At 30.8% G+C, this 12,550-nt stretch overlaps 1 protein-coding gene across 3 annotated transcripts in view; it reads right to left on the bottom strand.

Annotated features, from left to right (window-relative positions):
- Positions 1-608: 608 nt before the first annotated feature.
- The window catches only part of LOC106061294 (ATP-binding cassette sub-family C member 4-like), a 37,557-nt gene continuing 25,615 nt past the window's right edge, over positions 609-12,550 (bottom strand). For all 3 annotated transcript variants that reach the window (XM_056009772.1, XM_013219371.2, XM_013219372.2), the window contains exons 19-30: positions 11,971-12,230; positions 11,587-11,666; positions 11,293-11,443; positions 10,662-10,892; positions 9,969-10,069; positions 9,586-9,777; positions 8,854-9,099; positions 7,806-7,978; positions 7,392-7,497; positions 7,028-7,147; positions 5,601-5,768; positions 609-4,939 (exon numbers count right to left, since the gene is read on the bottom strand). In XM_056009772.1, coding sequence (XP_055865747.1) covers positions 4,208-4,939; positions 5,601-5,768; positions 7,028-7,147; positions 7,392-7,497; positions 7,806-7,978; positions 8,854-9,099; positions 9,586-9,777; positions 9,969-10,069; positions 10,662-10,892; positions 11,293-11,443; positions 11,587-11,666; positions 11,971-12,230 — 2,560 coding nt within the window. In that variant the 3' untranslated portion in view covers positions 609-4,207. The remainder of the gene's footprint in view (positions 4,940-5,600; positions 5,769-7,027; positions 7,148-7,391; positions 7,498-7,805; positions 7,979-8,853; positions 9,100-9,585; positions 9,778-9,968; positions 10,070-10,661; positions 10,893-11,292; positions 11,444-11,586; positions 11,667-11,970; positions 12,231-12,550) is intronic.

Here is a 12,550-nt window from a genome sequence, read left to right as displayed (position 1 = left end):
GGTCTCCATCAAGGAAATCCTATGCTGAACTGGGAGTCGAACACTTTGTGAGGTTGTGACAGAGCGTCGCATAAGGTTTGAAGGACATGTTCTCCGACAAAATGAACTACGCATACCAAGAGTATCAATAATCAGTTTCACAGAGTTGTGTTTTCAAACCACCATATGATCTATATCCTTTTCTGGCCTTGTTAATCTTGTTCAAGTTTACAGAGGTTTGGAAGTGGTGTCATTTCTTATTATGTCTTTACATTCTCACACACGTCTGAGAATTAATGCTTTTAAATTAAATACTATTCATTCAGAAATAAGCGTGTTGTGTTATCTTGTACCGTATTTAGGTAGATTTTGTTCATATAATACCGGTGTCGTCAGCATATTATATATGCTCTGTTCACTAGTACACTAATGTCTGACTCTTTCTACACCACCTGCAGCACATGCTTTTCCCCAAGACATCGTAAGCATTGAAAGTTTGATTAATATTAATACCCATTTCATGATGATAGAGTTCTACGCTATGTAGGCCTTGAAAGAGTCAGACTATGTACAACAGTAACCAAACAACAGATTTAGGTCAGTTATGCTAATAACAAGTACAAGTGAGGTCAGACTTAAGTTCTTTTATTTTCTGGTAAATATCACCAGGGCTTTAGAGGACATAACTTTTGTATTCTGGATCCTTCAAGAGAAGCACCAAATATTTAGAGAACCAGAGAGTTCTGAACGCACAAACTTATGACACACTTTAAATCAATGACATTAATGACAAGACATTAATAGGTGTCAAATGTTCAACAAGGTATATAAGAGAATGACTTTTACAACTTGTGTGCCACCTATCAGTTGTACATTACCTGTTACACTGACAGAAAACAACCAAACAAACAAAGACAGAAAGAAGGATTGTTACATATGATACAATGTAGATTATATAGATATAAAATATATGACAAAAAGTGAAATCAATTTTTAAAAAAATGGAATGTAGAATGGAATGATATTAACAAATCCAATGCATTTACACCATATAAATTTAAATTTATACAATATTTGTATCACACTCCATTAAAAATCTGGGACTATGAATAAATAATATTTATTTAAAAAGATGTATTTAAATATATAATTAAAAGTTTTTTCATTTCAAAACAAAGTAGACAATTTTGACATACATTCTCTGCAGGCTTATAAATATCAATAAAAACAAAAATTAATGTATATAGGCACTAGTACTAATCCTTTTTCTGGTTTTGACCAACCTATGTGCCAAAAGTCAAAATAATATTTTAACTCTTGATTTTAAACATATATAATTTTTAAACAACATAAAAACATCACTTTTCTTACACTAGCTTGCCATGGTCTAGATCTAAAAAAAAACAAATTAAGGTTAAAAAAATTACATGAACTATAAAACTCATTTCAAAATTAATGGAAAATGGAAAATACATACAATTATTATCAGTCATCTACATCTGTTTTTATAGTTCATATTTGTAGCATGTAAAATTAGGTTTCTGACATTCTTGAATATGAATAAAAGTTTGTAGAAAGGGTAATACAAAAATCCATAAAGTGAGTATATAGATATATTTGTTTATAAATGGAAAAAAAAAAATGTTTTGAACACTTGCAATATACTTTCAAGGCACAACATATGTATGCAAAAAAATAACAGAATTCCTTTATCTGAAATATTAGGTTTGTTTACAAAAAATATATGAATAAAGTTGAAAAGAAAAAAACATCAAATAGTTAAATGCCATCACATATTTTATAAATACCAATATACTACTTTTTTTTATATTTAGAAAATGTCATTTTTAATAAATTATTTTGAGCCAAAATTTATGAGATAATGGCTGCGATTGGTTACTAAGACAGGTTGGGATACTAATGCCAAGTGAGTTATTTGATTGGTTACTAAGACAGGTTGGGATACTAATGCCAAGTGAGTTATTTGATTGGTTACTAAGACAGGTTGGGATACTAATGCCAAGTGAGTTATTGGATTGGCTGCTTAGACTAAACAAAGCTTTTAAGAAGGTAAGTACATTTTGCTGCACACAATAAATAGTCACTGAGAGGTTTAAGTAAAAAGGTCAATTACAAACATGATTAGCACATGGAATGTTGATAAAAGTTAAACAACTGAAGTCACAAAGTGTATGTCATAAAAAGATTTTGTTTTTCAATTAACTAATTCTTTACAACAAAATGTTGAATAAGACATACATTCAAATAATTAAAGCTCTAGAAAATTATACAACAAAGACTTTAACAATTCACCCCATCCTTAAAAAAAAAAAAAAAAAACAACAACTCTAAATCTTTGAAACAACAACATGAAGGTTCACACACAAAAAAGTTGTAAGGTTATGCTGATTACATTGTTTACAATTTAAAATCTACAACATAATTATTAATAACACTAATTTATAGTATTATGAGAGAAAAAAACAACAGACAAATGACTCAATAAACTTAGTCTCAAATACATGTAGAAAAATGTTCTATTGCATATGAAAAAAAAGGTAATCTGAAAATGTTTTTTATTACCAACAAACTAGAGTGTGCAGATCAATCCAATAAATATCATTGATAACTAAAAATAAAGAATGGAATGTGTACAAGCAGCATCTGTTTTTTTAAGTTGTTGGAACTATGCAATGCCCTCTTCTATTTTCTATATGAATTAGATGTGCAAAGCCAACATAACTTTAAGAAAAAAAACTAACAAATTTAGTTTTCGTTGATTTCCATACATTTCTGAGCACAGCCAATGCTATAGTAAAATGTTAATTAATCATCATCTGAACTCTGATTACCTATCACCTAAAAAGGAGTCAGAAGTTAACCTATAAATTGTCACAATACTAAAAAAAAAAAGATATAGGCTGACAGTTGAATTCATACTTGAATAGCAATAATAAAAAAAAAATTTAATGGACACCATTTAATTCAAAGTAATTGCAAATAAAATTCACAAAGTGACTAGATACATTGTTTTGTGAACAATCGTTCTCAAAATACAATTTTAAATGAAACACAAATCCCAATACTGTAACACAAAATTCACGTATTATGCATCCATGTATCTTATAATATTATCAAATATCTAGATTTTAAATTTATCATGTTTAATTTTTTTTTAAGCTCCCAAATTCAACTAGATTTATGAGCTTTTATATGACATTGCATCTTTATGTTTCTTTCATCCACATGGCTGGCACTTTTATTGAAGCTATTTTGAACATTTTTCAAGTAACATTTTACATGAAAGAAATGGTCTACCTGTTCAACAAATAAATCTAACAAGGACTCTAAATTGACAATGCAGTAAAAAACAAAACATGACATACTAGGCTAATGGACTGGCAGTGGGTTAGACAATAATAAATCCACTTTCCTCTTTTGACTTGAAGTATCATTGCTGTAAATATTTAAAATAATTGCACACAAAGTGGAATGTAACACTTACTTTGTTGAGATTTAGACCAAATACTGGCTTCAAAACATAATATGCTAATTTAACAGTACAGTTATAAAAAAAATTGTTCATAGATGCTAGAACTGACATTAGAAAAAATGGATAAACCAGATGCAAAACTTAGTAAAACCGATTTTTAAAAACATTCATTAGCAATGACCAAACTTCAAAAGTGAAACCAATGTAAACACAATGATAGCACAATATAGTTTCTTTTTTAAGTCAAATGGAATGTTCACATACAAAAAAAGTTAATAATTTTAGCAAACAAGAGTATTTAAAATGAGTGTTTGTAAAAAGTAAAAATGTTTATACTGATAAAATGACTAAAAATACAATTAGTAACTCTCTTATTCATAATTCTTTTAAACTTCAAATTTTATAATAGATTACATTAATAATTAGCAGATTCACAGTCACAGTCAACAGAAACATAAAAACAAGTAATTCTTGGCAGAAATAGCAAGAATATTGATTGAGCACAACATTTTTTATATAACATATTATTTTTTTTTATACCTCGCAGAAACCAAAGATAACTTTTTCACAAGCATTTGTACCAAATTTTTTTTTTTTACAATTATTAAAAGAACAAATGCTAGTAAAATTTCTGCTAAAAAATTGTTAGGGAACCATATTAAAAATTATTTTAAAATATTGAATATTTCATAAAACAGATTACTAAAGTTAAGAACTAAACCTTCATCACTGTCTTTAAACAAATTCTTCTTTTTCATCATTTTGATGGGGTAATGTTTTGTGGGGAGATGAATATTTCTTTGTCTTTGGTAACTGAGCAGATCCATCACTCTGGGCCCTAATGACAGGTGCTGATCTTTCTTGAGTTGAGCTTTTTGGTAATGACGCATGCTGCCTCCGGTTTGATAGAGCTGCACCACCTGAACGTCTTTTAGGTTCATAATCAACATCTGATTCAAAAACATGCCCCCTCCCACTTTCTTGCCTTGGTGGATTTTCTTTCTTTGGAAACCTTGTCTCTTGATTGTCATTTCTATCTACATTTCTCTTTTCTGATTTGCTTTCGCTCAGGGCATTATTCTTTCCTTGTGAAGAAGTTTTAGGTTTGTAGTCTACATCCGACTCAAAAGTATGCTTACTTTCTTGCCTTGATTGGTTTTCTCTGCCAGAAGATCTGTTCTCTTGATTGTCATTTCTACCCACATTTACTTTTTCTAATGAGCTGTCAACCTGAATAGTTTTCTTAGCTTGCAATGGAGTTGATCCTATATCATTCTGGTTTCCACTTCCATTACGACCACGACTGACACTAAATGCCTGATGAGCCTTTGGGGGAGTGTCATAGCTCAACAATTCTTCCTCTTCAGACGCATTTTTTTTAGTGCGACCTGGACTTCTTCGTCTGATAATACGCTGTGAAGGGGCAACAGACTTCTTTTCCTTGACAACGATGCTTTCTACCAGTGCCTAGGAACCAAGAAATGCCACAAGATAATTTTTTTTTAAAAGATAACCAACAAAAGTCAATTTTAAAACCCTTACATTATTGGTTTTATAAAAAAAAACTTGTAGAAACTTTATAATTTCTAGTCTTTACTTCAGAACAATAGCATCTAAAAGCAAAGTCTCTTTTAGACTGTCCACTAATTATTACAGTTTAAAGCCTAATAGTGTTACATCAACAAAAAGATAGATACATTTAAGTGACAACTATTTGTGAATATAAATACAATACATATTGATTAAGCTGGTCCCAATACAGTACCTTTTAGTAACAAACTATCAAATACTAAAAGGTTCCAATGATTAAGACCAAAACAATTTGTCAAAATGATGTTGTGTGATTATTTAATTCAAGGTTAGGATACAAATTAATATAAAACTTGTGCTTTTAAAATCACAGTTCATTTTTTCTCAATATATATCAGTGAATTTTTTAACCCTTACATTATTGGTTTTATAAAAAAAAACTATATACCAATATATATCAGTGAATCATTTTGCTTACATTTTGACATTATTAAATTTTACCAGTTTCGAGGTAACTGAAGTTTATTATGACATTTTAAAGATAGTGATTGTTAATGTTTAAGATAGCAACTTTAAAAAAGAAATAATTATCACTCACTTTATCCAAAGAGTCTTGACTATGAGTGAACCTGTTCCAACTTAAGGCTGCATGACCTGCTGATAAATCCTCTGTGCTCTGAGCCAACTGTTCAGTGGCCAAAAGCATAGCTCTATGGAGCTGCAGACTGGCTGAAGTTCGTTGATGTTGAGAAAGTTCTGCTAGAGCCTTTGATACAAAACAAAAAAGCACAATCAAAGAGCAACTTGACAACAGTTGTGCAAACAAACAGTAAGGAACATGTTCAACATTTAACTTCAGACAAACTTTTGGTCTTCTTTTGTTTACAAAGATTTTCAGATATTTTGAATTGTTTACAAAAATACTTTTTGACTCAGAAAAAAGTAAAAAATAAAAGCAATGTTACAGTTATAAGAGCATAACAAAAGTTGTGGAGTACATTTGTTATTAATCCAACCAAAAACTGAATATGATGTTTTCTTGGAACCAGAATATTACTGTCAGCTAAATACAGACCATTGGCTTCATACTCCTTACCTTGTCATCAAACTTGAATTTATCAAATAAATCATTTTGGTTATCTAAAACAAACAATTGTACACTTTGAAACTTGATTTTATTTCAACCTAATTATTTATTTCTACAAATGTGCTTCCTTTTTCCCCTGATGAATACCCAATGAAGGGACAGGAGAAAGGGACAAAGAACACAAGTGGCTAGTCAGACTAGATACCCAGTGAAGGGACAGGAGAAAGGGACAAGGAACACAAGTGGCTAGTCAGACTAGATACCCAGTGAAGGGACAGGAGAAAGGGACAAAGAACACAAGTGGCTAGTCAGACTAGATACCCAGTGAAGGGACAGGAGAAAGGGACAAAGAACACAAGTGGCTAGTCAGACTAGATACCCAGTGAAGGGACAGGAGAAAGGGACAAAGAACACAAGTGGCTAGTCAGACTAGATACCCAGTGAAGGGACAGGAGAAAGGGACAAAGAACACAAGTGGCTAGTCAGACTAGATACCCAGTGAAGGGACAGGAGAAAGGGACAAGGAACACAAGAGGCTAGTCAGACTAGATAGAACCAGTTTGATGACATCATGAATGAAAAAAAAAGTTAAAGTGTGTATGTTCTAAGCTTAAATAATTTTTTTAGTCAATAATCATAATGGCAATTGTTATTATTATTATTGCAATAAAAGGATAAGTTATACTCAAAACATAAATGGTGCAATTAATTCAGTAAGTCTCACTTAAACTTTAGAAATTCATCAAAATAAATTAACAGAAGAATCAAATGAATATACATTTTAGTAAGAAAATGTTTAAAAAAAAAAAAAACTCATCAAAAACAACAAAGGATATATAGCTGATAAGTAAAAAAAAAAAGGAATAATAATCTTTAAAAATCCAGCCTTTATGAAAGGCTATTAAATTCTATAGATGTTCCTTGCTAGTTGTACTTACATATAACTGTTTAGACTGATTCTTTCCTAAGCTAAGTACCATCTTAGTGAAAACACCATCATTATTTTGTAGTAGGTTATATGGAGAGTCAAATTCAACCAGCTCACCATCTTTTAAAACCTAAGCACAAAAATAATTCAGAATTATTCATCAGTAAAAGCTTTGAGGAACAATCCTTAACTATATATACCAACTAATTTAGTTTTAAAAAAAAATACAAAAATTAATAGTTAGAAGCGACTTGTAATAATGAATATAAGTGTTAGAAGCGACTTGTAATAATGAATATAAGTGATTACATCTTTAACTAAAATATAGAAAAAATAAAATGGAAATTGATGTAAAAATAAAAAAATTAAAATACCATTATTCTATCACAATCCATGACTGTATATAAACGATGAGCTATAGTCAACACTGTGCTATCCCTGAATCTAGCTCTAATTATCCTTTGAATAATATCATCAGTCCTGTAAATACAAATAATATTAATGACATTATTCCATTTTCAGCATACTGCTACGTTTAACATCCTGAAATTTACAATCTACACATACTCCTGGTCCACATTGAAAGCAACTCTTTAACTTATGTTACAGCACCACTACAATCTAACCTTACTCTTACAGCACCACTACAATCTAAACTTTCTCTTAAGTACCACTACTATGTAAACAAACTCAATGTCCTCAATGACTTTCACTCTTTAACTGTTATAGTACTACCACAATCTAATTTCTAAATGTACTCTTACAGAACCACTACAATCTAAACTAACTCTTGGTCCACATTGGCTGTAGCTTCATCCAGAATGAGAATTTTGTTGTACTTGAGTATGGCCCTGGCCAGACAGATGAGCTGTTTTTGGCCAACACTTAGGTTGTCTCCACCTTCTTGTATGTTAGTGTACAACATCCCTGGCATCTCCTCAACTTTCTTCTTCAATTGTACCTTTGAATTCAAACGCAATGATAATAAAAGTTAATAGAAGTAGTATATCTTTATAAAATCCAGAAAACTTTTATGTACTAAGTTCAGTAAGTTCACCTTTCAGACCTTGCAAAATGTTGTAAAACATATGTTTCTATAGCTAATGGTTTACAAGGGTGTCACATGGCCAGTACAACAGCTTTTACTTTCTATTATAAGAATTACAAGATAAAAGTGAACAACACATCCAAAAAAGACTAATACTGTTTATATCGTAGTCCATCTCTTATTGTTTTAGCCAAGGAAATTATTTTTTTGTAATCATTTCAAGAAATATTTGGCATTAAGAATTAACACCTTTAGACAAGGTTTAGAATTGAAAGTTATAAAACAGATTACATTAAAAAAAAATTTCAAACATGATTATGCTAAATAAAGAGAAAGATGATTTCAGCTGCAGTGGTTATCAGTTGTAAGCCACTTATATTATCCTGTAAACTACAGATGTTACTTTAGAAGATGATTGTGCCCCTAGGTCAATCTATTCATGAATGTTAAACTTAAACTCTGCCAGGTCATTGTTTTTCCTGGCTTTTCCACTTGCTTGCTAAACAATTAAATCTTTCTTTCTAAGAGAAACTTTCTCTTGCTAAGTCTGAAATAGAATGTGCTATAACCCCCACTTTACAATGAGTTTAGGTGGTATCAGTATAGGGTCTATTTTTAATTCTTTAATCTAGAGGAATGAATACTTTATTTTATTTATACACTGCCATACTTATTCTTCACTATATCCTTTAAATACAGTGACTTTATTAGTAGCAAACATTTTTCTAATATATAATGAAAACAAAAAATATTAACAGAGAAATGACAATAAATAAATAAATTAGAACCTGTTCCAAGGCGTGCCATAACCTCTCGTCACTAAATTCCTCCTGAGGATCTAAATTCCAGCGAAGAGTCTGACTGAAGAGAATGGGGTCCTGCGGGACCACAGAGATCTTGTTTCTTAACTCATGCATTCCAAGTTTCCCTGTATCTACACTGTCAATGTAAATAGTACCTTTGGGCTGAGCAAGTCTGAACAATGCAGAAATGAGAGAACTCTTCCCAGATCCAGTCCTTCCAACAATTCCAACCTATAAAATCATTAGCATTACCAAAATATTACCTGTAAAATATTTTTTTTTTGCAAATAATGTCTTGAAATTATAACAATTTTTAGGAAATATTATGAAAAATGATTTTCCATTTAAATTTCATTTAAATTAGCCTGAAAGTTATTGCTTTTTGTTTCCTCTCAGAAATAAGTGACAAAACTTTATGCCTGAAGTCCAAGACAGTCCACATTTTAGAGATTGAATTGATTAAAAGAATGGTTGAAATAACTAGTTATTTATTGCAACTTAAAGTTAGTTGACAGTCTTAAGTAAAACAACTGTGATTCATCACAAGTTTGTTGAGCTCTATTGTGGAGAAACTTTCTAGCTCACATATGTAACAAGTAAAAGTGGCATCTGCTTCAGTGTTCAAGGAGCTATATTTTTCATTTTGCTTTTAAGTTGTACACAAACAAATGGAACTATAAAAGTATATCTCTTTTTAAATTAACATCGGTTACTTGCCTTCTCTTTGCCTTTAATGTGACAATCAAGTTTCTTAAGAACAAAAGGTGCTTCAGCTGAATATTTGAGTGATAAATTTGTAAATGTCACTGCTCCTATCACTGGCCAATCTGGAGATGGAGGCTTGTCAGAAACTTTAGGAGGTTCCTGCTCTAGTTTGCAGTAATTTAAAACTCGTTCCACTGATGTCATCTGAAAAAAAAACACAAAAAACATACATTTGGTTGAATTAAAAATTACACAAAAAATTGTCCAGTGGATACAAGAGAAAATTGTTTAGTTAAGCCAAAATGACTTGAAATAGTTTTAATCTGTACCACCATGCACACATTTTAATTATAGCATGTGTTAATGAAGTAACAAATAAAACAGCTAAAACTAACCTGAGTTTCTAAATCAGCTGACACCCTCATGTAAAATTCAAATGGTTCTCCCATTGCAATACAGTAAATTAATGAAAGAGCAAGGAGATTTCCATTGAGACCTGATCAGAGAATACATCAAATACCTCAATCAAAAATTATAATTTAATTTATATGTAACATGGATATTAGGATTAAAAGACTCATTGAGATGTAACAAAAAGAGTGGGATAAAAATGTCCCAAACTGAAGAGGAAAAACATTCATGTTTTTTGTCTGTCTTACAAGATGGTTATAAAATATTGGAACGTCCTACTCATGTTTCTCTCATTTCAAGCCATTCTTTCCACTCTCAAGTGTTTCAGCTAGCATGAGACTCTGGTTTTGTTAATGACACACTTTAGAGCTTTATTGTTACATTTCAGTATCTGTGTTACTTTGTGAAGAACAAATATTTGCCACTGTTGAGTACTGATATCATTATTACAACCTCTAAAAACATTTTAAAAGCAAATCAAATTATGGATGATTCATTTGTTTTCTTCAATTTATATTATAAATATATTAATATGATTTTTTACTTAACTGACTTGTTCATAGAAGATGCAAGGAGAAGAAGAAAGGGCTCACTAAAGCTCATTCAAACTCTACTATACGAGTCATAGCTGTTTTGCTAATGACATCAACAAAGCCAATGGTCAGCATGCTACTCACTGTCTTTGAGAGCCAAAGAAACAAAGATGATGATATTCAAATACACCACTACGGCACCAAGCGTGCGCACTGACATCCATCTGTAGGAACTGAGGTACAGGAACCAAACTGAGGTATGACTGTTCTGATGCTCATCAAAATCTGATAGAAATTGATCTTTTTTCCCTAGTGCTCTTATAGTTTCTAAGCCCAATACAGTGTCAGAGACATGAGAAAATACAGGACCACGCGCTGAAAAGAAAAAGAATTTTTATTTGGTATTAAGACCCATGTCTTACAAAATATAGAATTTTATGGAAAACAATAAAAAGTGAGTAGTTTTATGTTTGTAAAATCAGGTTAAACTAAACTTCCTCCTTTTCTTTGAAAGTCATTAACTTTTTCATGAAACATAATGTTGCTAATAAAACAGTGCCTTGAGACTACATTTTGTTTGTTAACAGCACTCTATAAATTAAATTATTATTATTAAAACCATGTGGCTAATAAAACCATGTGATGTGAGTGTTCTGAAAATCTATTATGAACAATCCTATCCCTGCCTGGACCAGACCCCATGACCTTTGGCTCAACAGCTGATTGCTCTACCACACTGCAACTAAGTTCAAATTAATTGTCATGCTAAAATTACCTTTAGCTTCCAGCCTCTTTACTTGTCTGAGCGTTCGCAAAGCATAAAATCTAATCAATACAATAATTATCATGATTGGAGCAAATGCCAGTGTTAACCATGGGTTCACTATGACTGTCACTAAGAAAAATGCTAAAAACTGAGTGGTTTTCTGAAAAGTAAAAAAATAATAATTTTATTTAACTATTTAAAAGTATACTTTTTCTTTATTATCTAAAAAAAAATTCAACTATGCAAATAATATTAATTAAGAAAATACATAAAGAAAATTAAGAAAAGACATGCTTTACAAACCATTGAGACTATATAGCCAAGAATAGCAACAGAGTCATCAACAAAACCTAGATCTCGAGAAAATCTGTTCAAAATAAGTCCTGCAGTACAAAGACAATTGTATACAGTAGAGGTTGTTTTTTTTTTAAACTATTTCATAGTAAAAAAAATTGTTAAAAGTTAAAATAGTCTAAGCCCCCTTATAAGCCTTTTAATATAAATTATGACAGGGCTTAAAGGACTCATTTGAAAGATGGTAGTTTTGTATTTATCCAATTTTAAGTTATTAAGACATTTAAACCATTCAAAATGCTTTGAGAGAAAAAAAAATGGTTTAATAATATATTTTAAATTAGTGTATATTTTAAAATACAGTCATTGAGACATTCTGGTAACAATACTTACCAACTGGATGAGTGTCAAAAAACCTACAGACTGAGTTCATGACACTGTTGAGCATTAAGTCATGTAGCCTAGCCCCGGAAGTAGCAGCCATTTGGAGGTACACTGTGGCATAAAGCATGTAGGACACTGCACTTGAGATAAGAGCTATTATGTAGAACTGTAAATTAGATGGCATGGTGTCCCAGTTATGTGAATTGTCTATGTTAGCAGTTGAAGTAGCGTTGGCTGGCATGTTATTGACAGAAGGCTTGGATTTTACCCTACAAAAAAAAAATTCTTTTTAAAAATAAATCAAAACTATTTTCAACATTTTTTCATGGACTTCATATATAGTGAGAATAAATATTGAAGAAAAACACAAAAATTAGCATTTACATTTAAGAATTAAGCCTTTGTCATTCTTTGTAACTATATTTGTTAAGTCACATGATTGAAAAAAGGTCTTGCATTGAGGTGTTTGTATATTTTTTACATAATGTCTTATTGTAATATTTGAATTTGATTGAACTGGCTTGCATACTTTAAAAAAAATATGAAATAAATTTTCATCAGGATAACTGAGATCATAACATGCCATCAG

The sequence above is a fragment of the Biomphalaria glabrata genome, chromosome 1 (assembly GCF_947242115.1).
Source record: "Biomphalaria glabrata chromosome 1, xgBioGlab47.1, whole genome shotgun sequence".
NCBI lineage: Eukaryota > Metazoa > Mollusca > Gastropoda > Planorbidae > Biomphalaria > Biomphalaria glabrata.
The sequence above is the reverse complement of the archived record's forward strand: the minus strand, read 5'-3'. Positions and strand labels throughout refer to the sequence as shown.